Source organism: Pipistrellus kuhlii, unplaced genomic scaffold (assembly GCF_014108245.1).
Source record: "Pipistrellus kuhlii isolate mPipKuh1 unplaced genomic scaffold, mPipKuh1.p scaffold_m20_p_3, whole genome shotgun sequence".
Taxonomy (NCBI): domain Eukaryota; kingdom Metazoa; phylum Chordata; class Mammalia; order Chiroptera; family Vespertilionidae; genus Pipistrellus; species Pipistrellus kuhlii.
In genome coordinates, this window is record NW_023425529.1 from 163,153,889 (window position 1) to 163,177,649 (window position 23,761).

At 42.2% G+C, this 23,761-nt stretch overlaps 1 protein-coding gene and 1 pseudogene across 5 annotated transcripts in view; one reads left to right on the forward strand and one right to left on the reverse strand.

The window, feature by feature from the left end:
• Positions 1-23,761, reverse strand: part of PSD3 (pleckstrin and Sec7 domain containing 3) — a 405,289-nt gene that overhangs the window by 323,408 nt on the left and 58,120 nt on the right. Inside the window, exon 1 of one of the 5 annotated variants that reach the window (XM_045588822.1) lies at positions 16,286-16,492. The exons of 3 other annotated variants lie outside the window; for them this stretch is intronic. In XM_045588822.1, the coding sequence (XP_045444778.1) occupies positions 16,286-16,306 (21 nt within the window). In that variant the 5' untranslated portion in view covers positions 16,307-16,492. Of the gene's footprint in view, positions 1-16,285; positions 16,493-23,761 lie in introns of those variants that run through there. One more of the 5 variants, XM_045588824.1, reaches the window with a different exon arrangement.
• On the forward strand, positions 3,121-3,221 carry LOC118731005 (annotated as a pseudogene).

The following is a 23,761-nucleotide window of genomic DNA, read 5'->3' on the forward strand; positions in this document are numbered from 1 at the left end:
CAAGTTTCCAGGATACACAAGCAATCTATACTCTTTACCCCTTAATCATATAGTTTAAAGCTGCATGGCTGAGATATACTGAGGGAATCCATTTAGCACAGACTTGAAGAAATTAAGCTCTGGAATCAATGTCTAGAGTTCAAATCCAAGACCCCCAGTTGACCCACTGTGTGACCTGGAGCAAAATACTAAACCTCTCTGGTCTCTCTGGTTCTCCATCTGTAAAATGTGAGTTATGACAGTACTTACTTAACTAATTGGAGTGTGTGGAAATCAAATGAAAATAGATGTGAAGTGTACCTGGGATAGTGTTTCTCACCTTTCAAAACTTAGTGAATTTACAGTTATAAGTACTAGCCAGTAGTTATCTACAGAGCAAATCATCCTAAATGATTTTGCTAAAACACTATTTGAAAGTCTCAGCCACTGTTCATTTATATAGACCTTCACCTCTGATAGCCATTGCTAAAAATCAATCAGCACTTATTATGTGTTTTACATATTTAGAATCATCTGTTTTCCATACTTACCCATTTGTTTTTAGGGTAGGTTTTTTTAAATTAATATAAAAATTATATACTAATTTTAATATTTATCTAACCTCTAAATGCTATCTCTAAAGCACATAGTGTGTTTATCGTCACAGGCAATGATGAAATAAAAGTACAAACAAACTGTGCTTATTAGACCTCCAACTGCTCTGCATGTGGATCTGCACTCTCCAATACAGCAGCCACTGGGGGTCCTCGGGCCCCTGAACTATGGCAGATGTGCTGTGACTATAAAATAAATGCCAGTTTCTAGGACTCAGTATGAAAAAAAAATACAAGTGATCTCATTAACAATCTTTATACCAATTACATACTGACATGACAATATCTTGGATATATTGGGCTATAAAATTATTTAAATTAATTTCACCTATTGCTTTTTACTTTTTTTAAAGTAGCTACTAAAAAATGGAAAACCATATATAAAACTCACATATTTCTATTAGCACTAAATAGAAATAACCCTAAAAAATGTGCCTCATGAAAATTATATTCAGGATAAGAGATGTGATCTAAATTATAGCAGAAACTAAATGAAGGACTTAAATGGTTTTCAGAGTTTATATATGCAAAGTGGATTCATCAATTGAAACAAACGTACCACACTCATGGGGGATGCTGATAATGAAGGAGGCTATGAATGGGTGGGGGAAGGGGATAAGGGAGAAATCTCTGTACCTTCTTCTCAATTTTGCTGTGAACCTAAAACTGCTCTTAAAAAAATACAATCTTTAAAAGAAAGAAGTCATCCGTTATGGTAAGTGTGTGGATGGAGTGCAACCCAGGCTCATGCATATTGGTGCAGAACTAGGGACTGCCTTAGTTGAAAAAGATTAACAGAATCTGTCCGTACAAAAAAAAAAATCATTTTTTAAAAGCAAGGGTGGGGAATATCTAGACTGAGAGTCATATAAGGCCCACAAAATTGTTTGATCTGGCCCTGCCAAAGCATTAGGGGTGACTTAATTAAATGTTTGACCCAAAAATAGCAGGCTAATTTTGAAGTTTATCATTTTGTATGGCCTACGAATGATGTTATAAATATCAAAGTCACTGCTGATGTAAAGCCTCATACATAAGAAAACATTTTAATTTTTGATGGAGATAGGAAGATAAAACTTTGTTGAAAATACAGATTGCATTAACAAAAATTAGGGTTTACTAGTTTAATCACTACCTCAATTATTTTAGCTGTTTTAAACAAAACCAAAGTTCTTCTGAATGGGAATTATGTTATATGAAGGATCATTCCTTTCCTCCTCTTTACTATTGGCAAACATTGGTCCTGAACGTTGGTCCTGAACCTCTTTTTTTCCATCTACACTCACTCCTTTGTGAATTTCATCCAGTCTTTGTATTCTGACAACTCACATATGTTTATCTCCTCTGAAATCCAGATTACTAATATATAACACTGACCACTGGATATCTCCAAAACTGAGCTCATGATATCACCCCCTCCCCAATCAGCTTTTCCCTAGAGGTGTTAGTTAATGCATTTCCATCCTTCACACTGCACAGGCCATAACTCACATCTCACATTCAGTCTATCAGGAAACCTTTCCCACGTTTCCTTCATAATGTACCACTATGGTCCAAGCCGTCACATTGCTCACTTAGCTCACTACAACAGCCTCCTACCTATTAGTTTCCCAATTTTTTGCCCTTGTTTAGTCTCATGAGACACAGTAATAATGTGTTCTCTTAAAACATAAGCAATGTCATGTCACATCTTTATTTAGAACTCTCCACCAGCTGCTCTGCTCACTCGATATACAAGCCAAAGCCCTTTCAATAGCCTACAAGACCAGAGGCCTACAGCGGTGGGTGTCTGCTCTCCTCCCTGCTCACCGTATTCCATCACCCTGGCCATGCAGTTCCTGGAAGGCGGAAGCCTGCCTCAGCCTCAGGAATTTGCACTTGCTGTGCCCTCTTCCGGAAGCACTCTTCCCCGCACGGCCACATGACCTCCCTTCCCCTCCTTCAGGCCTTTCATCCCAGGTCACCTCAGTGAGGTCATCCTTAACCATTGTCTGTAAGTGCAATTCCCCCCATTTCTAACATCCCTCCTTTCCCCTCTGCTTTATTTCCCCCCACAGTACTTCATATACACAAACACACATACATACACAGAGTCTGTCTCACCTTGCAAGAGTAAGATTGTGTGTGTGTGTGTGTGTCCATTTTGTTAACCACTATGTATTCCCGGCACTTAAAATAATGCCTGGCACATTGAGGTACTCAATAAGTATATGTTTAATAAACATGTGAATAGATGAGAGAGAACAGCAACACAGAACTGTATGTGATCTGTGATATGATATCGTGCCGTGTTTTTAAAGGGTTATATTTTACCAAGGCACTTTGGATGCACACACATATTCAGATATTGCATACAAAAACAAAGCGGCCCACAGCTGATAATAAAATTAACATCATACAAAACCTGAATAATTATAAAGTAATGTCTCTACATTGAGAGATGCTCTAAAATAACTCCAAGGTACCAGGATGTCTCTCAAAATCTTGGATCTTGCTTCACCAGAGCACATCAAAAAGGTGGCCTCAAGCACTGGCTTCAGCAGCACACAAACTAAAACTGGAACAATAGAGATTAGCATGACCCCTGCACAAGATGACACACATACTGGCGAAGTATTCCATATTTAAAAAAACAAAAAACAAAAAACTCATACACAAAAGAAAGGAAAAATGGTCTGAATATATCCACCCTACCTAAAGCAGAGAAAGTCACCAGGTCAATATTATGGACTTTGATTTCTGAAAACGACAGAGAAATTATGACACAAAGTACAGAGTACTTAATGTTTTAATGATGTATAAAATCTAGGTGTGACCTACTTTCAGTGAACCTCTGGACTCAAGTGTGACAGAAGAAAACATGGAGTTGTTAGACTATAATAATGCATTCACTCAATGAATAGACATATTTTCATAAAGCACATTTTAAAAGAACTTAACATTATCCTCCAGGTAAAAGGAAAGCCAAGTGATTTCAAAAAACAAATGAAAAATAAATTATTCAGGAGGGAAGTAACTCTGTACACAAACAGTCGTGATAGAAGGCAGACAATAGGCAAATGTAATTTAAAACAAAAATGGAAAGTGTCCTCATTTCTCTACTTCATAATATTAATTCTCACATGCTATTATCAGGTTTGCTTTTGTTTCTGAAGTTATACATACAGTAGAAGCTCTTTCCCAACCTCCAATTAGCCGATCCAAGAGGCACAGTCATCCTGTAAATCATCCCAGCTGATGCCCATTATTGCTCCGTGATCACAGCCAGGAATCAAGACACTGGCAAACTCATGGACTTCTGTTCCTACCACTGAGCTGACAGTTACCAAGAATTGGTGTTTGCTCCCAAACTGACTTGTGCCGGTTGTCTGCTACTGAAATTATGTAATTTCATTACATATTATATAAAATAATTATATGTAGATATAACGAGAAAGAGTCGTTTCTGTGAAAGCTAAGCGGAATGATTGAGAAACAAGATGTTAAATGGCCATCAGATAATTCTACCAACAATGGTTTATTTTTAAATTGTGTTTACTAAATAGTGGCAAAATACAAATAAGTTATTTGTCACATATAGATCCATGATGCAAACATCCCTATGTACATCAAGAAATTATCATTATCCTTTTAACTTCCCTGTGAACCTTCTTGATATACAATTTCACAGATTAAAATATTGTTTTACTGAATCACAGGTATATTTATTTTAGCAGTGCTTCTGGAAATTTGGCTTTAATTACTCTGAGCCTATTTAGTTCTTTAAAATATGTAAATTGTTTTATATATAAATAAAATAAAAATATATTTCAAGTAAATATATCTTTAGTTAAGCTCCAGATTTAGAATATTGTACTGTGTTTCATTTGACTTTTTCCCCCAAAAAAGGACCCATTAACACAAGAGACAATCAACTGACATTCAAACAACACAAGGAAGGTAGGAAGAAATGAATCAAGAATGAAAAAAATAAGATAAAATCAAAGGAATGAATAAAACAGTTCTCTAAAACCGTTACATCACATCAGGTAAACAAGGCCCAAGCCTTTATCTGCTCTATCAGATATCTCTGCCAGAAACTCACAGTAACACATTAGTCTTATCTTTTGTGCCTGAGGTTGTCATTTGCGAGAAAGCTCTGATGAAAGACCCACACCTGGAGCTCTACAAGCAGCCCAGGAGCACTATCTGTAAAGTGGAGAGAATTTCACTTTCCCAAAACAGTACAGGCAACAAACCCACAGTGAAGTCAACAGCAAAAAATGATTAGGCCAGGAATCCTACTGAGTGAAAATTCCACCCCACTGCAAGACAAGACTAACCGTTAGAGCGCCTCCCGTCTGTCCATGCATTCTCAGAAGGGTTCCTGGGCTTAGCTACTAAACAGCCTGAGATGTTTAACTCACTCACTGAACATTTATTGCGCCAAAGCACCACACAAAACACAAGAATTTTCTTCTTGTCTTCCACACTGCATACCCACAGGCTATCAAAGTATAGGGAACAAGAATGATCAGTTTTACCATTTAATAACTGTCTGACTTTAATAATAGAAATAATCCCCTTCCATCCAGGTAAGCATAGCCTACCACCCAGGTCACACTTACTGTTCACTTACTTACTAGTTGAGAGTTTCCTTACTACAGACACTGTTCTAACCCCTTCACAACCATTAAGCTTTAGTGAGGTATCCCACTGGGTAAAGAGGTAGTTCAACAGCGACATTAAAATACCTTACCCAAGGCGGCGAAGGTGGCAGAGCCAGGATGCCACTCAGGCTGTCAGAGTCAAGGCACATTCTAACCACTACACTGCACTGCTGTTCCTTGGTGACAATAGTATCCTCTAAGACAGGGGTGGGGAACCTTTTTCCTGCCAAGGGCCATTTGATCAATTGATGGCCATACAAAATTATCAACTATAAAATTAGACTGCTATATTTGGTCAAACATTTAATTAACTCACCCCTAATGCCTTGGCAGGGCCAGACCAAACGATTTCTCAGGCTGCCAAACGTTTCCCACCCCTCCTTCAAGAGGACAGGCACCTGAGTCTCCCTCCCATTACAACGAGCTGGCCCAACCTCACATTTATCAAATTCTTTAGGAGACCATAAAAAACAACCCAAAACAAGAAGGTGTAGGGTTATATTAAAATGCCATCTATTTTGTTTTCCATGCCTTCTTCTCCCCATAAGCTTTCATGGAGATGTCTGTGGCTATGGCAGGCCTCCAAGGATTCAATAATGATAAAAACAAAACAAAAACCATGAACAGGGAGGAAAAGAAGAGGGGGGAATACTTTCAAGAGTGTGCTGGCAACCTTAGGACTTGAAAATGTCTGTGAATCTGGTTTAAAATATTTTTATTTTACTTTTCCATTACAGTTTACTTTCAATAATATTTTTGTTTTGGTTTCAGGTGTACAGCATAGTAGTTAGATATTTATATAACTTAGGAAGTGATCCCCCTGGTAAGTCTAATACTCAATTGGCACCACATAGTTTCTATGCTATACTTTATATTCCCATGACTATCTTGTAACTACAAGTGTGTACTTCTTAATCCCTTCACCTCTTTCTCCCTGAACACGCCCGATCTCGTCTGGCTTAAATTTCTGTGGTAGAACCATCTCTACTACATGAGGGGAGGGGAAGAGCGTTTGGGTTGCCTTGGATCAAGATCAGTGGCTGCTGTAAGCAAAGTAGCCAGACTGGCTGAGTAGGCTCTTTGTAATCACCCTCAGTGAGGGATGTTTGTCACCTGGAAATCACTCCCACTGAAGAGGCCTCATTAAGTTCTAGGGGCAACCACTAAAAGGTCATTATTATCACCGGTTTAGATCAGTTTCTCAGGTGATCTCCATCACTGGGGGTGATTATGAAAAGTGCCACCGCACAACTACTGAACCTGAACCTGAACCTAAAGGTGGCCCTAGAAATCTAAAACCAGCTGATCCTTGAGATAGACAAGTTTGGGAAATACTATTTAGACCATAAATGATGGGACCTAAAAAGATCACGAGGTGTCTTCTAGGTGGGTGTCCTCTCCCTTTTAAACAGTTCTAATTCAGGAGGAATGCACTATTTTCAATGCATAAAAGTGTGAAAAGAGAGGACTTCCAAAGTTTCCTTTCACTACACATACTAGCAAAGGTCTCAAATCCTCTGAGCTCTACAATCCTCCCAGGTAGCTTAGCTTAGGCAAAGGTTAAATCCATCCTTTTTTCCCAACCTAAAACAAAAGGAATGATATTCATTACACAAACCATCTTACAAATCATTTTGTCAACTGACTTCAGCAAATATGTGAGGCCCTGTAAGTGTGTTAAGCCCTCTTGTGTTAAGACAAAGAAACTCACTTCAAAGGATAGGAACATGAATGTGAAAAGACAACCCATAAAAGTTTACCTAACAATAAACTTGTATACAGAATACATAAGGAACTTTTACAATTCAATAATAAAAAGACAAATAACCCAATTTAAAGACAACCTAATTTTTAAAAAGGTCAAAGGATCTGAAAAGATGTTTGTTCAAATAAGATATTCAAATGATGCCAAAACCAGTTTGGCTCAGTGCATAGAGCGTCAGCCTGCGGACTGAAAGGTCCCGGGTTCGATTCCGGTCAAGGGCATGTACTTTAGTTGCGGGCACATCCCCAGAAGGGGGTGTGCAAGAGGCAGCTGATCGATGATTCTCTCTCATCGATGTTTCTAACTCTCTATCCCTCTCTCTTCCTCTCTGTAAAAAATCAATAAAATATATTTTAAAAAAAGATATTCAAATGGCCAACAAGCATAGCTCAACATCACTGGGGAAATGCAAGACCACAATAAGGTATCACTTCATACCCACTGAGGTGGCTAAAATCAAAAAGAGAGAAAATAGTAAGTGTTGATGATGATGTGGAGAAATAAGAACTCATACATTGCTAATAGGAATGTAAAATACTCAGCCCCAAGAAAGTTTGGCAATTCCTCCAAGTGTTAAACATAGAGCTACAATATGACCCCACTATTTTACTCTTCAATATGTGCCCAAGAGAAATGAAAGCATATATCCCACAAAAACCTGTACATGAATGCTCACAGCAACATTATTTCTAATGGCCAAAAAGTGGGAACAACCCATCATCTACTGAATTAGTAAATACAATAAAATGTGGCCTTTCTATTCTATTGAATACTAGTCAGCAATAAAAAGGAATGAAATACTAATACATGCTACAACATGGATGAGTATTGAAACATACTAAATGAAAGAAGCCAGTCACAAAAGGCCACATATTGTATGATTCCATTTATATGATAAATGCAGAATAGGCACATCCATAGAGATAGAAAGTAGGTTAGGGGTTACCTGGTTAAGAGGATGGAACAATAGTGGGATTAGAAAGTGACAGCTTATGTGTACAGTTTGTTCCGAGGTGATGAATGTACTCTAAAGTTGACTATGAGGAGGAATGCACAATTCTCTAAAAAAATCACTGAATGTATACTCCAAGTGGATGAGTTGTGTGGTATGTAAATTTTATCTCAATAAAGCTGATTTAAAAAAGAATGACAACCCCCCCCCCCCCCCCGCCAAAAAAAAAAAAAAGAAAATCCCATTTAACCTCCATGAGCCTCAATTTCATCTTCTGAAAACAAGGACACCAACTGTCTTACAACTTTGTAAAGAAGATATAAGAAGATATAAATTCACATACACACAGTGCTTAACACAGTGTGTCTGGTACATAATAAATACTGAATTCATGTTATTCCTCAGCTCTTCCTATTCCCACATTTTGGCATTGTGTCTTCACCACAAGTTACAACACTCAAAACTGGAGTGTATTCCAACAAAGGCCTACTACTAAGTATGAGAATTCTTTCATGTTTTCACACATGCTAAACTCAAGGCTACTCCTAAATGTCTGACCCTGGAGAAACTCCAGAGTCTGCATCTGTGGCTGTCTATCTCAAAGATTTGTCACTAAAAAGTATTTGGAGATAGGCTCTTAGATCGTCATCCCGACACCAAGGTTATGGGTTCAATCCCTGACATAAGAATCAACCAGTGGAATAACAAATTGATGTTTCTACCCCTTTTCCTCTCTCTCTAAAATCATTTTTTTTAAACATTATTAAGTATTTGGAGATAAAGAATAAGATTTCTTTTCTCCATTCCTCATCTTAGTGTATCCTCTATTCCCAACCGTGGTGAAAAGCACCTTTAAAACATGTATTTTTAAAACCAGGCACACTCCTTGCCAATATTTATGCTATTCAGGCACCTTTCCCAGTGAGCTTCATCTACACTGAAAACCTATTGGGCCTCCAAGACAGCTTTGCAGGGATCCCAGGAAAGACCTTAGCCCTTAGCTATCAAGCACTACCCACCTGGATATTATATTCTCTGTGACTCTATCCAGATTCAAAGGGGCTTGAATCTATAGAACTATCCATAAGTCGCAACAAGAAAGGTGGACTACAACATTTTCGCCATCTCTGTAAGTTCTCAAACAATTCATAGCCATCTCTTGAACTGATATAATAGTTGGTTCTCAGACACTGAAGTTTTTCCATTTAATCAAAAGCTGTTCTTCCATCTTGCTGAGTATTGTCAACTGTATACTATCCGTTTCACAATCCATTTTCTTTTTTCAGGAGATGTCCTACTTTCGAATACATTTTCTTTTCCTATTCACTTTCCATGATTTTACTTCCACTTTATTTCCATTAAAATCCCATGCCTCCATACACTCTCGCTGCTTTTGTAAATATCAGACATGATGAGATAAATGTGTGCCAATCTCAAATCTTAGTAAAGTCCAGTTGGTAAACACACCATAAGCAACCAGATGGTCAAGTAGAAATTGACTGCCCAGGACAATCAATGACATGTATGAAAGCATTTTTTCTCTAGAGCTGTGCTGTCCAGTAGATTGGCCACTGACCATGTGAAGCTATTTGAATTCCTCAAAATTAAATAAAATTTAAAATCCAGTTCTTAACTCTCCCTAACCCACTAAATGTGCTCTCAAGTAGCTACCTGACCCTACTGGCTATCATACTGGACAGCACAGAGCATGAGGTTCCATGGAACAAGACTGACTACAGTAACTTCATATAAAAGTTCTTAGACATAGTAGTTTTACTATTCACAGATCATGAGGTTTATCTCTCAGAAGTATGATCCAAGTGCCTCTGAATGTTCTTGGCAGATTTTCTTAGTGGTTAGTGTCCAGGTTTTTGGAGCTTAACCCAGAGCCTAGCACATGGTAAGTACTTAATATTTGCTGAACGAGTGCATGAAGAGCATATTAATGTCTGTGTTGCAGTTTCTGCTCTGATTTACTTACAGATATTAGCTAGTGAAAAGTGATGGGATTTTTTTTCTTATATGGGAGAAGTAAGCCTCAGCAGGTGGAGTAGGAAGCTCATGGATCCTTCAGCCCCAAGAAATGAAGCTAAAAAAAAAAATATTTAAACATCTGCCACAAAGAAACTCATATTCAAATGCAAAGTTCCAGAACCAAAGAAACATCTTGCTGCTTCTTCCAACACCCACTACTGGTAGTTGTTAGAGCCATGAAGGGAATGTGGATGGAAGAGCACAGAGCCTGCAGCCATTTCTCAGTGTTTTCCCAGTATAACTTGTGCTGGAGAATGATTTGATCACACAAAAGCAGCAATCATCTCTTGCACTGTCTGTGCTGCTCACTCTGACACCTCGGTCTCCACTTGCCTTGGTGTCCTATGACTCAATCCAAACTGCGCCTATCAAATAACTTCTTGGAAAATAACTGTTGTTGAAAACTGAAATTCGCCGAAACCGGTTTGGCTCAATGGATAGAGCGTCGGCTTGGGGACTGAAGGGTCCCGAGTTCGATTCCGGTCAAGGGCATGTACCTTGGTTGCGGGCATATCTCCAGTAGGGGGTGTGCAAGAGGCAGCTGATCGATGACTCTCTCTCATCGATGCTTCTAACTCTCTCTCTCCCTTCCTCTCTGTACAAAATCAATAAAATATATTAATATAAAAAAAAGAAAACTGAAATTCAAAAAAGCATGTCAATTTTCATATACAGAGAAAAGCAGTCCAATGGGCCCTTCACCAATAATCTCCTGAAGCCCAACAAAAGAAGCTACATCTGCTTCTATTGAAATATTTCTATACCCCGCTCCTTGTTCACAGACCAAACAGCCATGGGAAGAACCAAGCTGCTCCACTTCCACTAGTATAATTCACGTTTCCTTAGCAAAAGTCTGGGGACAGAAGGCAAGAGAAGCAGGGCACAGCTGCTGCCTGATCTTCTTTTGATTGCCTCCCCTCCCCCCACTCATTCCCTATTCTCCTCCCGATTGTTTCAGACTCCTTTTCACAAAGACTAAAGTCCCAGCTCACTGGGTGAGGAAGGGGGGAGAGCAAGGAAAGGCAGCCTTCTCCGGGTCAACAATTACAGTTGTAGGAAAGTGAAGATCACTTCTAGGAGGTGATGTAACTGGAAGTTAAAGTAGTTTAGCCTTACATTCTATTTTAAATTGTTCATCTGTTTGCCGAAACCGGTTTGGCTCAGTGGATAGAGCGTCGGCCTGTGGACTGAAAGGTCCCGGGTTCGATTCCAGTCAAGGGCATGCACATTGGTTGCGGGCACATCCCCAGTAGGGGGTGTGCAAGAGGCAGCTGGTCGATGTTTCTCTCTCATTGACATTTCTAACTGTCTTTCCCTCTCAATTCCTCTCTATGTAAAATCAATAAAATATATAAAAAAATAAATTAAAAAAATAAATAAATTGTTCATCTGTTTTATTCTGAATTCAAATTAATTATTTATAATTGTTTGGAAGTCCTTACATGTGGTCCTACATTGATCCCTGTAGAAAATTATACAAGTTCTATCTCTTGAGCCAAAGAGCAATATTTGTCCCACTATTTGAGCTAACAGATATAAAAAAAATGATTGTTGATGGATTAGTCATTCAATTTCAGATTCCAAGACCCACAGAATCTAAATATTAGAATCAAAAAGCTCAGTTTCTGCAACACACAATGCTAACTTGGAGAGCATAAACACGGAATGGTGGTTAAGGACACTGGACTGCCCGAGTTTCCACTGGGCTCTGCCACTTACCGTCTATGTCATTTAACCTCTCTGGACTTCAGAACAGAGAGTACAGTACTGACCTCATGGGGTTGTCATGGGGAATAGAGGGAGGTAATCTGTGTTAAAGCAAATAAGATCTCAATAAAGATTAGGTGTGCTGGTAACAGTGCATCATACCTGAAAACTTTACTTAAACATGCTCCACACATTAGGATTTAAGATTAAACTTAAAGGAAAATGCCTCCCAGACAACCCACATGAAAATACTATGTATAAAAAAGTGTCCCACGCTTAGGTCAAAATGTTGACCTTCCCACTAAATCCCAAACTCCAGTCATGAGCTTTTTAAAATATCCATGAACATGGCCCAGCTGGCATGGCTCGGTGTGGTTCAAAATCAACCTATGAACCCTGAGGTAATAGTTTGATTCCCAGTCAGGGCACATGCCTGGCTGGGTTGCAGCTGGATCCCCAGTATGGGGCGTGCAGGAGGCAGCCAATCAAGGAGTCTCTCTCCTTGTTGATGTTTCTGTCTCTCTTTCACTTCCCTTTCCTCTCTGAAATCAAGGAAAAAATAATTTTTTAATGAAAATAAATAAATAATAAAATACCCATGAACATGTACAAATTATTCATCTCAGTGATTTGTAGCCAGAGAAAAGGAGTTTAAAACTAAATGGTTGCCGAAACTGGTTTGGCTCAGTGGATAGAGCATCCGTCTGCGGACTGAAGGGTCCCGGTTTCGATTCCGGTCAAGAGCATATGTATTGGTTGCGGGTACATCCTCGATGGGGGAGGTGCGGGGGGGCAACTGGTCGATGTGTCTCTCTCATCGATGTTTCTGACTCTCTATCCCTCTCCCTTCCTCTCTGTGAAAAATCAATAAAATATATATATATATTTTTTTTAAAAACTAGATGATTGTTCACAGTTAAGCAGGCCCCGGGTCTCATGTGAAGATGGGGGAGAGGAGCTGGTGACTCCCTCACACCATAGATGCCTCCCCAGAGAGAAAATGCTTCACCCCCTCTGTGCCCTGGAGTGTCAACAAAGTCCCTGCCCGCTTGGCACCAATGGGCCCCAGGTTGTTGACCTTCTGGGCCCAGTGAAAAACAAAGACTGCAGGCTCATGTGCTATTTTTATATAAATAAGATAATACAAGCAAAGATTAGTTATTAATTATCTGAGTCACTCTTTAGTTTTGAACAAGGCATGCAAATTTTTTTAATGTGGATTTAGGCATAACGTGTTCACTGCATGCTGCGAATTATCCTTTTTCGCCACTGTAACCTGCAACAGTGGTTGGCATTGCCACTTGTCATTGCAACTAACACCAGTCAATTTGGAGAGGGTGGAAAATGTCCTTGGAAGATGATCTTAGAACTCAGAAACACAGGAAAAGTACAAAGGCATACACTCAAAAAGAATGCCACCGCTGAAGTTCTCTCCAGCAAATCTCTGAGCCTGCCTACAGTAACGTACCCAACACAAGCTGTTGAGACGTGGACACTCTGAAAAAATGCTCTGGACAATTTCATCTGGATCCTATTCTCCCCTAAAATAAGGTTGGGTTGGCTTGACTGTAAAAGAACTCAGGAAGAAGTGAGAGGTAGTATTCAGGGTGACACCACCTCCACTCGTGCACAGCAAAGGGAAGCCAAGGTCAGCTCTGCCTGCCCCAGCCTGCAGGGGAAACCCAGAATGAGAAGAACCCTCAAAGGCGCAGGGATTAGACTGGACCCCAGCCTTCTGTGAGCCTGATTCGCATCCTCAGGTCAACTCACATCCTCACATTCTGAGCCCGATTTTGATCGCCTCCTGATGATCACCGAATAACTTTTCACAAACTGCTCACACCTCCATCGTGTCTGAATTCGTTTCTAAAACTTAGGAAGGATCACATTCCATTACGCACCTCCTAATCCAGCCCAAGCCCAGAGAAATGCTCTTTTCGTAATTGCCCGATGACAACATCACCTCGGGTAAACCTCAAACAAGCCAGTCTGGAGGCCAAAGCGCACACACACAGTAATGTTCACACGGTTTTTGCTCCAGCACTTCTTAACCGGGACGGACTAGGATCAGCCCCTTGCCACACACACTGGGGTCTTAGTGTGTGAATAATGTGTGACAAATGATTCCAGAGTTTCTGAAGGAAAAATAAACCGCCTCTAAAAGTAGTGATGCCCTGGATGTATTTTATTTTTAATGCAAATGCCAGGCTAAATCACATGCACATATTTTCAATCAGCGTTAGCGAACAAATATATCAACATTTTAGAGAGCAAATAGAGCCGTTCATGGAAAGTAACTCCAAATTTTCCTTTTTCAATGAGCTGATTTTCTGTCTTCTCTCATTTTTATTTCCAGATCCCCAAGACTGACTATCCTATAAGGATTCCCAAGGTATTCCGTGTTTTTAATGGCTAGTATTTAAGCTAAATGGAACCTCTGGAGTACAATATTCCTTGTAAAGCATGTCTTATTATTTGGTCACAAATAAAGCGAACAGCACCAACAAAAATTTCTTAAAGCCAACAGACACTCAGATGTTCATTTTTTAAAAACATTCAACTGTGGAATCACACCTTCAAATAAGGTTATTTTAGCTTTGCAGCTTTAATCACTTTCCCACATTCAATGGCCAAAAAAAGAGTGCTGATCTGTTCCCAGAACATACAAAACTGAGAGATACTCAGAATGTGAAGTAAGAATGCATCCCTGAGTAAGTAATGCTATACATGTTTAGGCATGAAACCTTAAAGAGCTAGATCCAGATGGTCTGAGAGCTCATCTACCCAATTCCCTCATCTTGTCGAGGAGAACCTTTTAGCTGCAGAGGTTCGATGATGTGCCCAGGAGACTGGCAAAAACTTACCCAGTCAGTGACCAAACCTAGTCGATTCCAATAATTACAGGGCTATTGTTGTTCCCTGTGATTAAGTCCCTAGTCCAAGTGCTTTCCATGGTATCACTCTGCTCCTTTGAGCACAAAAAAAAAGGATACCTTTGTGAAATATTTACCAAACCAGACAAAAAAATCATACAGGGTAGGGCAAAAGTAGGTTTACAGTTGTTCATCCAGAAAATAATGCAGTCATCGATAAGCGATAATACAATAAGCTGTTTTGCATATTCACAACTGTAAACCTACTTTGGCCCCACACTCTCTATGTAAAACATGATTTGTTGGATGGAGGATGTAAGAAAGTTGTAGAAGGACATGCATCCAACCACTAAAAATTGGTTGGGAAGGTGTACGTTTATTTTGCAGTTCTGCTGATTCTGCTGAGTATGTTGCATTTTTTAAGTGCCAAAGAGGAATTCACTGACTTTTTAAAATACCTCTAGATTTGTAAAAAAAAAAAAAAAAAAAAAAAAAAAAAAAAAAAAAAAAAAAAAAAAAAAAAAAAAAAAAAAAAAAAAAAAAAAAACTCTCAGAAAAGAAAGGATGATAAAGTATCTCTCGGAAGAGGAAAGAAAAGTGCATGTCCTCTTTTTCAGCAGGGAACATCCTCCCCCCGACTCCCCAAAAGCCAGCCAAACCCTCTCCTTCAAGATGCAGCTCCACTGCCAGCTCCTCGCTGAGGACTTCCAAGTCCTCAGGCCAGAACCTCCGCTTCCCGGCTTCCTCCATCCTAACCTTTGCAGAAAGTCTTTCCTCCTAGAGAGCGCGCTCCTGGACAGGAGGCGGCCGTCCTGTCCCGCTCACCTGGCCGTGGGGCTGTGCAAAGTCCTTTGCACGTTATTATATTCAATGACGGTTAATGAGCTAAAGCTGATTTGTTCCCAGAATCCCGCTTAAGAGTAATTTTCCAGATCTCCCTCTTCCCCCACACCAACACCTGGACCGGCTCGATGGTTATTCCGGAGTGGAAATCCTGGATCCCGCTGTGTCTGGAAAAATGAAATGGTCCTGGCCATTAGATCCTCTGACTCCTTACAGGGGGTTGAACACCCTTAACATCCAGGGGGACGGTAAAAGGAAACATGTATGATGTAGGTCGCCGGCAACATGCTAAAGCCACGTCCTCCGCACGGTCGAATTTTCCTTCTTTCAATCTCATAACATCACTCACTGGCCAGCCCTCACGTCTAGCTGGAAACAACGGGTAACGTTACATGCATGCGGGGGAAAAGAATAAAACGTCTCGGAAAGCTACCGGGGATAGCAGACCGAACAGTCCTCTCCCGTTCTCGCCCAACGCAAGTTTATGGATTTTTTTTTTTCTTCTTCCTTCCAGAGAAACGGGATCGTCCCTTCCTACACGAGCAAAACGGGCACAGCGGGTCCCCCTCGCCGCTCTCCTGCTGCAGAACCTCAGGACTTTCTGCCAAGTCCCGGCTTCCAAAGCGGGGGGCGGCACCGCACCCCTCAGCCCGAGCGCCGGGAAGTTACCCCTGCCCGGCTTCTCACACACAAAGAGAGGGAGCGAGGGAGCCAAAGGGAACGCGCTCCCAGACCCCGACCTTCAGGCACCGACACGAGTGGCCCCGGGACCCCGGACACTGACGGAGCAGCGACAAAGCCGCCCGAGCCCGACCCCACCGGCCCGCGAGCGCCGCGCCCCCGCGCGCCCCGGCCCGCCGGACCCTCACCGCGGCTCCTCTGCCTTCCATCTTCCATCGCCCGCGCCGGGCCCGCCGCCGCGCCGGGGAGGGAGCCTCAGGGCGCGACTGCGGGCGGGCGGGCGGCGCGCTGCGGTCGGGCTCCCGGGACTGCCGACGGGCGCGGGCGCGGAGCCCGGCGGCGAGAGCGGCGCGCACCCTAGCGGAGGCTGCCGAGGCCCCGGCCGCGTCTCCGCGAAGGCGGCGGGGGGCGGGGCCGGAGGAGGGGAGGGGCGGAGCCGGCGTGGGGGCGGGGCCGGTGCATTAGGGGAGGGCGGAGCCAGTGGGGCGGGGCCGCCGCGGGGGGGCGGGGCTGGAGCGGACCTGGAGGAGTGGGGAAGCCTAATGGGGAGAATGGGGTAATGGGGCGGAGGAGATGGTACCCCGGGGTTGGGAACGGGGGGGCGGAGTCGGGTAGGAAGCAGAGGGGCGGAGAGGGTAGGAAGGGTTGGGGCCGAGCCGAGGGGGAGGAGCGTCAGGAAGGTGAGCGGGTGGAGGGGGGCGGTGCCCGGGGAGGCCGGAGATCCGAGGGGTTGGAGGGGAAGGAAGGGGTGGGAGAGGGCGGGGCCCTGGAGTAGGAGGGGGCGGGAGGGACCCCTGCGGGAGGAGGGGGGAAGGAAGGGAGGACGGGGGGCCAGGGGGCGGCTCCCCGGGAAGAGGGGGAGGGGCAGGGAGGCCGGGCGTCCCCCTGACGCCTGGGCAACGGCGCTCCCCGTGCGCCCGGCGGAAAGCTGCCTGTTGCTTTGTCTTCAGCAGTTTTCCCACCGAGGAAAGTGAGAGGCTCCTCCGAGGGTGTCTCCTCTGAGGAAAGGCCAGTGAGGGAGGCCGCCTTCCCGCGTGGCGGGGCCGGCGCCCAGGACTCCCTGCGGGTCCGGGCCGCGAGGGGGGCAGCCTCCTGGGTCCGCGGGGCGCTTAGCCTCTTTGGGGAGCCCCACGGGCGACCCCTAAAAGGTCCATTCCCCCTGGAGGCGGGGCCCGCCCGAGAGGACTGCGCCCACATCCACCCTGCAGTCTGGTCCAGAGAAGTTCTCTCTTCCCCTGGGTTTGGGGGGGGGGGGGGGGGGGGGGGGTGTAGGCAGGGTGGGGAAGGCGCCCTCCTCTGGCGAAGGGTTCGAACACCTAAAAACCACCCCTGTAAGGTCATTGCAACCAAGGAGCGCTTCACCTTCCAGTTCACCCTTGGCCACATCTCAGTGCCTGGAGGTCGAACCCCAAGAGACCGGTTGCGTGGTGCTTATGGTATGTTTGTGTTACAGCTTTAATGTCACGAAGACTAGACTTACTTTTTGTGACAGCGAAAGATGCCCAAATAAAGGGAAGTGACCGACATGGCCAAGCTTTGAGTTGGAGATGGAGAGTAAGTTCCTTGATGATCCGAGGAACCAGCCCACCAGGACCGAATACAGCGAGTCTCCAAGATGGGCTTTGACGGTTTACATCTACCAGGCAGCCAGTGGCATCTACCAGAGGAAGTAGGATGAGGGTGGGAATGAATTTATGCAAATTCATTCCAGCTTCTGAAAAAATGGTATAAGTCCACGCACTCCCTGCTAGAGCAGCAGTTTGGTCAGATGTGTAGGTTTTAAAGCACTCCAGTCACGTGGGTATATTTCTCCTTTATAAATCCTACCTTCTTTGAACCTTGGGGGGAGTCTCACGATTTTGTTGACAAGGAATCAGGAGTAAGAACACGTAGTCAAATAGTTCCTACCTGGGACCTGACCACTAGCCTGGTGGCCTTTGACTGGAAAAGTAACCAACGTCTCCTAAAGGATTTTAAGCTGAATCTAAAATTATGCCAACTATTCCCTCAGATAACTATTCATATAGGAGGCAGAGTGCACCTAGATGTATATGAGTTTACTAGTTAAGGGACCTGGGAATAGATATTGTAATTTGAACCTCTTGTTTCCTCGATTATAAAATGAGGCTAATTGATAACGTGCAGAATTGTGATTAGCATGACACATTATGTACAGCTCCGGGTCTATAGTGAAGGTTCAATAAAGGGGCATTTCAAAAATTAAGCAAGTAGTAGAATACATTTCTCATTTTCATCACAAAGGAAATGTATTTTGTGTATAATTATTGTTGGGCTTTTTAAAATATTGAAAATAAAGTATGAATCCCCATTTCTGCTAATCTAGCTCCCAGAGATCCCATGTACCCAGCTCAAATGATCACAATAGTGCTCAAATTCAGCGTCAGAATACACAAAGGTCCACCTTGGCAAAAGGAAGGAGGTACACAGGCCAGCTGAACAACAGCCTGTAAAAGAGGCATGGGCTGGTCTGTATTTGTTCAGTACTATATTCCTTCCCACATTCTACCCCTGAGCCTAGTGTTGTGTTGGGGAAAGAAAAACTATAAAGTAGGCAAGATGTCAGGTGCTGGAGGTCGAAAGAATTGAAATGGAAGTTAAAATTCCCTCATGCATTACTCATGCATACAGTTAATCCTCCCATTCCTGAAAACCAGTTGAAAATAACAGATTGTGGAATAATTTATTTATTTATGCAAAACTGAATATTTATTTAGAATGGAGATCTTTTCAAATACAAATTCATAAAAGTTGACACATCACACATCACCAACTCCAGAAAAATCACACCTCTTTATTGACTGCCTTCAAAATATTTTTGTTAATTAATCTCCTCAAATATCTCTTTAACACTTTCCCCCAGTGTGTTTTGGCTGTACATTTTTGGTCACTCCTTTGGAACAGTTTTTCTTAAACAGTTGAGATATAATTCACATACCACACATCTCACCAATCTGAAGGGAACAATTCAATGGTTTTTGTGCAATCATCACCACATTAGTTTTAGTTAGACAACTTTTATCATCCCCCCAAAAGACCCTATACTCTCAGCAGTCACTCCTGTTTTCCCTCGACCCTCTCAGCCCCTGGCAACCACTAATCTACTTCTGTCTTTATGGATTTGTCTATTCTGCTCATTTCATATAAATGGAATCACACACTCTGTAGTCTTTTTGTGCTGGTTTCTTTCCCTTACCATAGTGTTTTCAATACTCCATATGCAGCTTGTATCAAAACCTTATTCCTTTTTATTGCCCAACAATATTCCATGGCATGGATAGGTCACATTTTATTGATCTGTCCATCAGAGTTCTTTCCATCTTTTAACTCTTCTGAGTAATGATGCTATAAATATTTTTGTACAAGTTTTTGCATGGATGTTATATTTCCATTTCTCTTAGGTATATAGCTGCAGTAGCATTTGCAGGCCATAAGTAATTCTATTTAACTTTTTGCCAAACTGTTCACAGTGACTACATCATGTAATATTCCCATCAACAATAGGTTCCAATTTTTCTACCTGCTAACCAACACATTATTGTCTACTAGAGGCCTGGTGCAGAAAATTCATGTACAAGTTTCCCTCAGGCCTGGTGCAGAAAATTCATGCACAGGTTTCCCTCAGGCCTGGTGCAGAAAATTCATGCACAGGTTTTCCTCTCACAATCCAGGACCACTGGCTCCTAACTGCTCACCTGCCTGCCTTATCACCCCTGACTGCCCCCCCACTGCTGGCCTAGTCACCCCCAACTGCCTCCCCACCCCCACCAGCCTGGTCGCTCCTTACTGCCCCCCCCACTGGCCTGGTTGCTCCCAACTGCCCTCCCCCCTTGACCTGATCACCCCTTACTAACTCCCTTGTTGGGCTGGTTGCTCCCAACTTCCCCCTCCTCCCACCAGCTTGGTCGCCTCCTCACTGCCAACCTCTGCCGGCCAGGTTGCTCATCACTCCCCCCCTCACCCTCCAGCCTGGGCACCCCCAACTGCCCCCCCCTTCTGGCCTGGTCGCCCCACACAGCCTGTTTAGTCATCCATTTGGTTGTGATGGTCACTTAGCCTTTTATATATATATAGATAGATAGATAGATAGTTAGATAGATAGATAGATAGATAGATAGATAGATAGATAGATACCAACAGCATACAGTTAATATACTAAGTAGAGAACATTAAATCTTGTTGTATACTTAGTTTCTAGAACTCCTGGTGTATAGTAAATACTCAATAAATATTAGTGTATTAAAAATTGCCATTATTTAAGGTAGAAATATTCAAGTTAAATATACTAAAAATTTGTAGTTCATTTATACAATAATCTAAAATCACACTGAACTTGAATTTTACTAGCCCGAAGTATAACTAAGAGGATATGTCTAAGAAAAAATTCACCTTGACATCTCACTCTGCTGAATACTGATTGAATGCTGGATGGTAAGATGATTGGGAAACAAGCAACAAAGAAAAAAATGTGGTTAGTGTGCTTAGGTGCCTGACAAATATTTATTGAACATTTACTATGTGCTTGGTATAGTTTACTGACTAGCATAAACAAAACATCCCCGTTATCATGGAGCTTAGAGTCTAATGAGTTTGGGGATACAGAAAATAAGCAAAAATAAATTAATATATATGATATTTTATGGTAATAAGTGTTTTAAAGAAAAAGGATAAGGAATAAAGAGTGTGGCATGGGTGGGAGTAGATGGTTGTAAAGGGTATTCAGAGAAGACTACACTAAGAAGGTGAAATTTGAGTAAAGACCTAAAGGAGGTGAGAGAGGCAAACCATGCAGATACATGAGGAACTTGAAGTGCAAAGGCCTTGAGGGCTTGCCTGGTGGGTTCTGGTCACATCAAAGAGGTCAGTGTGCCAGGACTGAGTGAGAGAAATGGTAGTAAGAGATGTGATGTGTGGGGTCTTGTAGATCATCGCAAGGATCTTGGCTCTTAACTGACTTTGGAAGATTTTGAGCAGAAGAGTGATATGATCTGATTTATGTTTTACCACGATCACCCTGTATGATGTGCCAGAAGCAGGGAAGTGAATTAGGAGGCTAATGCAATAGACCAAGCAGAAGATGATGGTGGCTGAGGCCGGGTGCTAGCAATGGAAGTGGTAAAAAGTGTTCAGATTTTGGTCATATTTTGAAGACTGAGGGACCAGGCTTTGCTGATGGAAGGATGGAGGGTATAAGAGAAAAAGAGTTAAGAAAGGCAGTAAGGGTTTGGGGGTAAAAATACTAGAAGATGGAGTTGCATTAACTGATATGGGAAAGCAATGGAAGGAGCAGGACTGAGTTGGGAGATGAGGCCCTCAGATTTGCATGACCTCAATTAGAGGTGCATTTTAAATATCCAGTTGAAGTGTTAAGTAAACAGTTGGGTATATGAGATCATAATTCAGGGAAGAGGCCAGTGCTGAAGTTATAAATTTAGGAGTCAGAGTAAAGATGGTATTTATACCAATGAAATTAAATGAGATCACTAAAGGAGTGATGGAAAAGAGATCAGAGGAGAGGTTAAGGCAACACTAAGAAGTTAGGGAGTAACCTAGGAATATATCCCAAGAAGCTAGAAACACCAATCAGAAAGGATATATGCACCCCTATGTTCATAGCAGCACAATTTACAATAGCTAGGATTTGGAAACAGCCTAGGTGCCCATCAGCAGATGATTGGATCCAAAAACTATGGTACATCTACACAATGGAATATTATGCTGTCATAAAAAAGAAGGAATTCTCATCATTTGCAGCAACCTGGATGGAATTGGAGTACATCATGCTGAGTGAAACAAGCCAGTCAATGAAAGAGAAACACTACATGACCTCACTTATTTATGGATGATAAAAAACATTATAAACTGAAGAACTAAAAGATAGATATAGAGACAGTAAAGCAACAAGCAGACTGTCATATTGCATCGGGGAGGGGAGGGAGATCTGGGGGAGATAATAGATCAACCAAAGGACTTACATACATGCATATAAGTACAACCAATGGACACAAAACTCTGGGGAGGGAGGGCATGTATGGGAGGGGGTGGGCAATGGTATATGTACAAAGATAATAATTTAATGTAAAAATTTAAAAAAATAAAGCTTTCAAAAAAAAAAAGAAGAAGAAGAAGAAGAAGTTAGGGAGTAAGAACCAGCAGAGGAGACTAAAAAGGATCAGCCAGTGAAGTAGGAGGAAAACAAATAGGTGTTCTTTAGGGGACTATTTTCAGGTTATTCCTACATGTAACTTTTTCCTCTCTAACAATTTCAACGGGCACTTTCTCCGTACTGTGCTCTCCCTACATCCTGCAATCATCACTTCTCTTTTTATCCATATATTAATACTAGAGGCCCGGTGCATGAAATTCATGCACAAGTAGGATCCCTAGACCTGACTGGCAATCGGGGCTGATCTGTCAGGAGACCAGAATGTCAATTGGGGGCCCCTGCAGGCATTTGCCTTGATTGGCCTGGGGCCTGCGGGTGGGGAGACAGCTCCTGCATTAAGCATCTTCTCCCTGATTATCAGTTTGTGTCATAGCAATTGGTTGTTCCACTGGTCATTCCAATCTTCAGTAGATTTGCATATTAGGTTTTTATTATATAGGATTCTATTATTTTGAAGAAGAATGGAAAATAGTGTGGTATGCCTGCAACTCTAGCAATTTCTCACTTTGTCTCAACCTATATTTTTATGCCTGACCTGATTATTAATATCTGTTCACAATTGTTTTGGCAAAAATAATTACTTCTTCTAGAAAAACCTAAAAGGATATTTAATTAATATATGTTTCAAGGATGATAAAAATGAACTCTTTATTAATTAATTTATAATTAGTTTATTTTTGAGTTACAAAAGAAAGTAACAACTACCAAACATAGCATCTTCAATTTTAACAAGAAAAAAATTGAATGAAATCAATATACGTATTAGATCCATGATGTTGAATAAATCTCAGTCCTGGTGTAACCCATACTGTCTTTTTGATCTCTCTATTAAGGGAGAGAAAGTTTTCCCTGGTATTATATGACAATTAGACAGGCCCAGAGCTGTTCAGCTCACTCATAGGCCCTCCATGCACAGTGTCAATTCAGTAATTAAACTAGCCAGTACAAACTTGACCTAGTATTAAATCTTCCTGCTTAACTGGCAATGTGCAGTGGTAAAGAAGATGAGTAATGTCTCTCTTAAAGCCCTAGGTACCTCCTCTTCCTGCTGAGTCTCTCCAGCCCACCCTATTGCCATGGTCGGCAAACTGTGGCTCACAAGACACATGGGGCTCTTTGGCCCCTTGAGTGTGGCTCTTCCACTAAATACCACGGCCTGGGCAAGTCTATTTTGAAGAAGTGGCATTAGAAGAAGTTGAAGTTTTAAAAATGTGGCTCTCAAAAGAAATTTCAATCATTGTACTGATGATATTTGGCTCTGTTGACTAACGAGTTTGCCGACCACTGCCCTATTGGATAAACCCCAGAAGGTAGAAGATAGTCCAACTCTCTGGCACACGCCCACATCTAGACCACAAGAAACACTTGCTAATCCCCTGCCTCAGGCACTCTGAAAGTGCAGGCTAATCCCAGCCATGTAGCAAGGCCTCTTCCCCTCCCCCAAAGCACTGATCAGCTCTCACAAGCGGTTTCCTGGGAA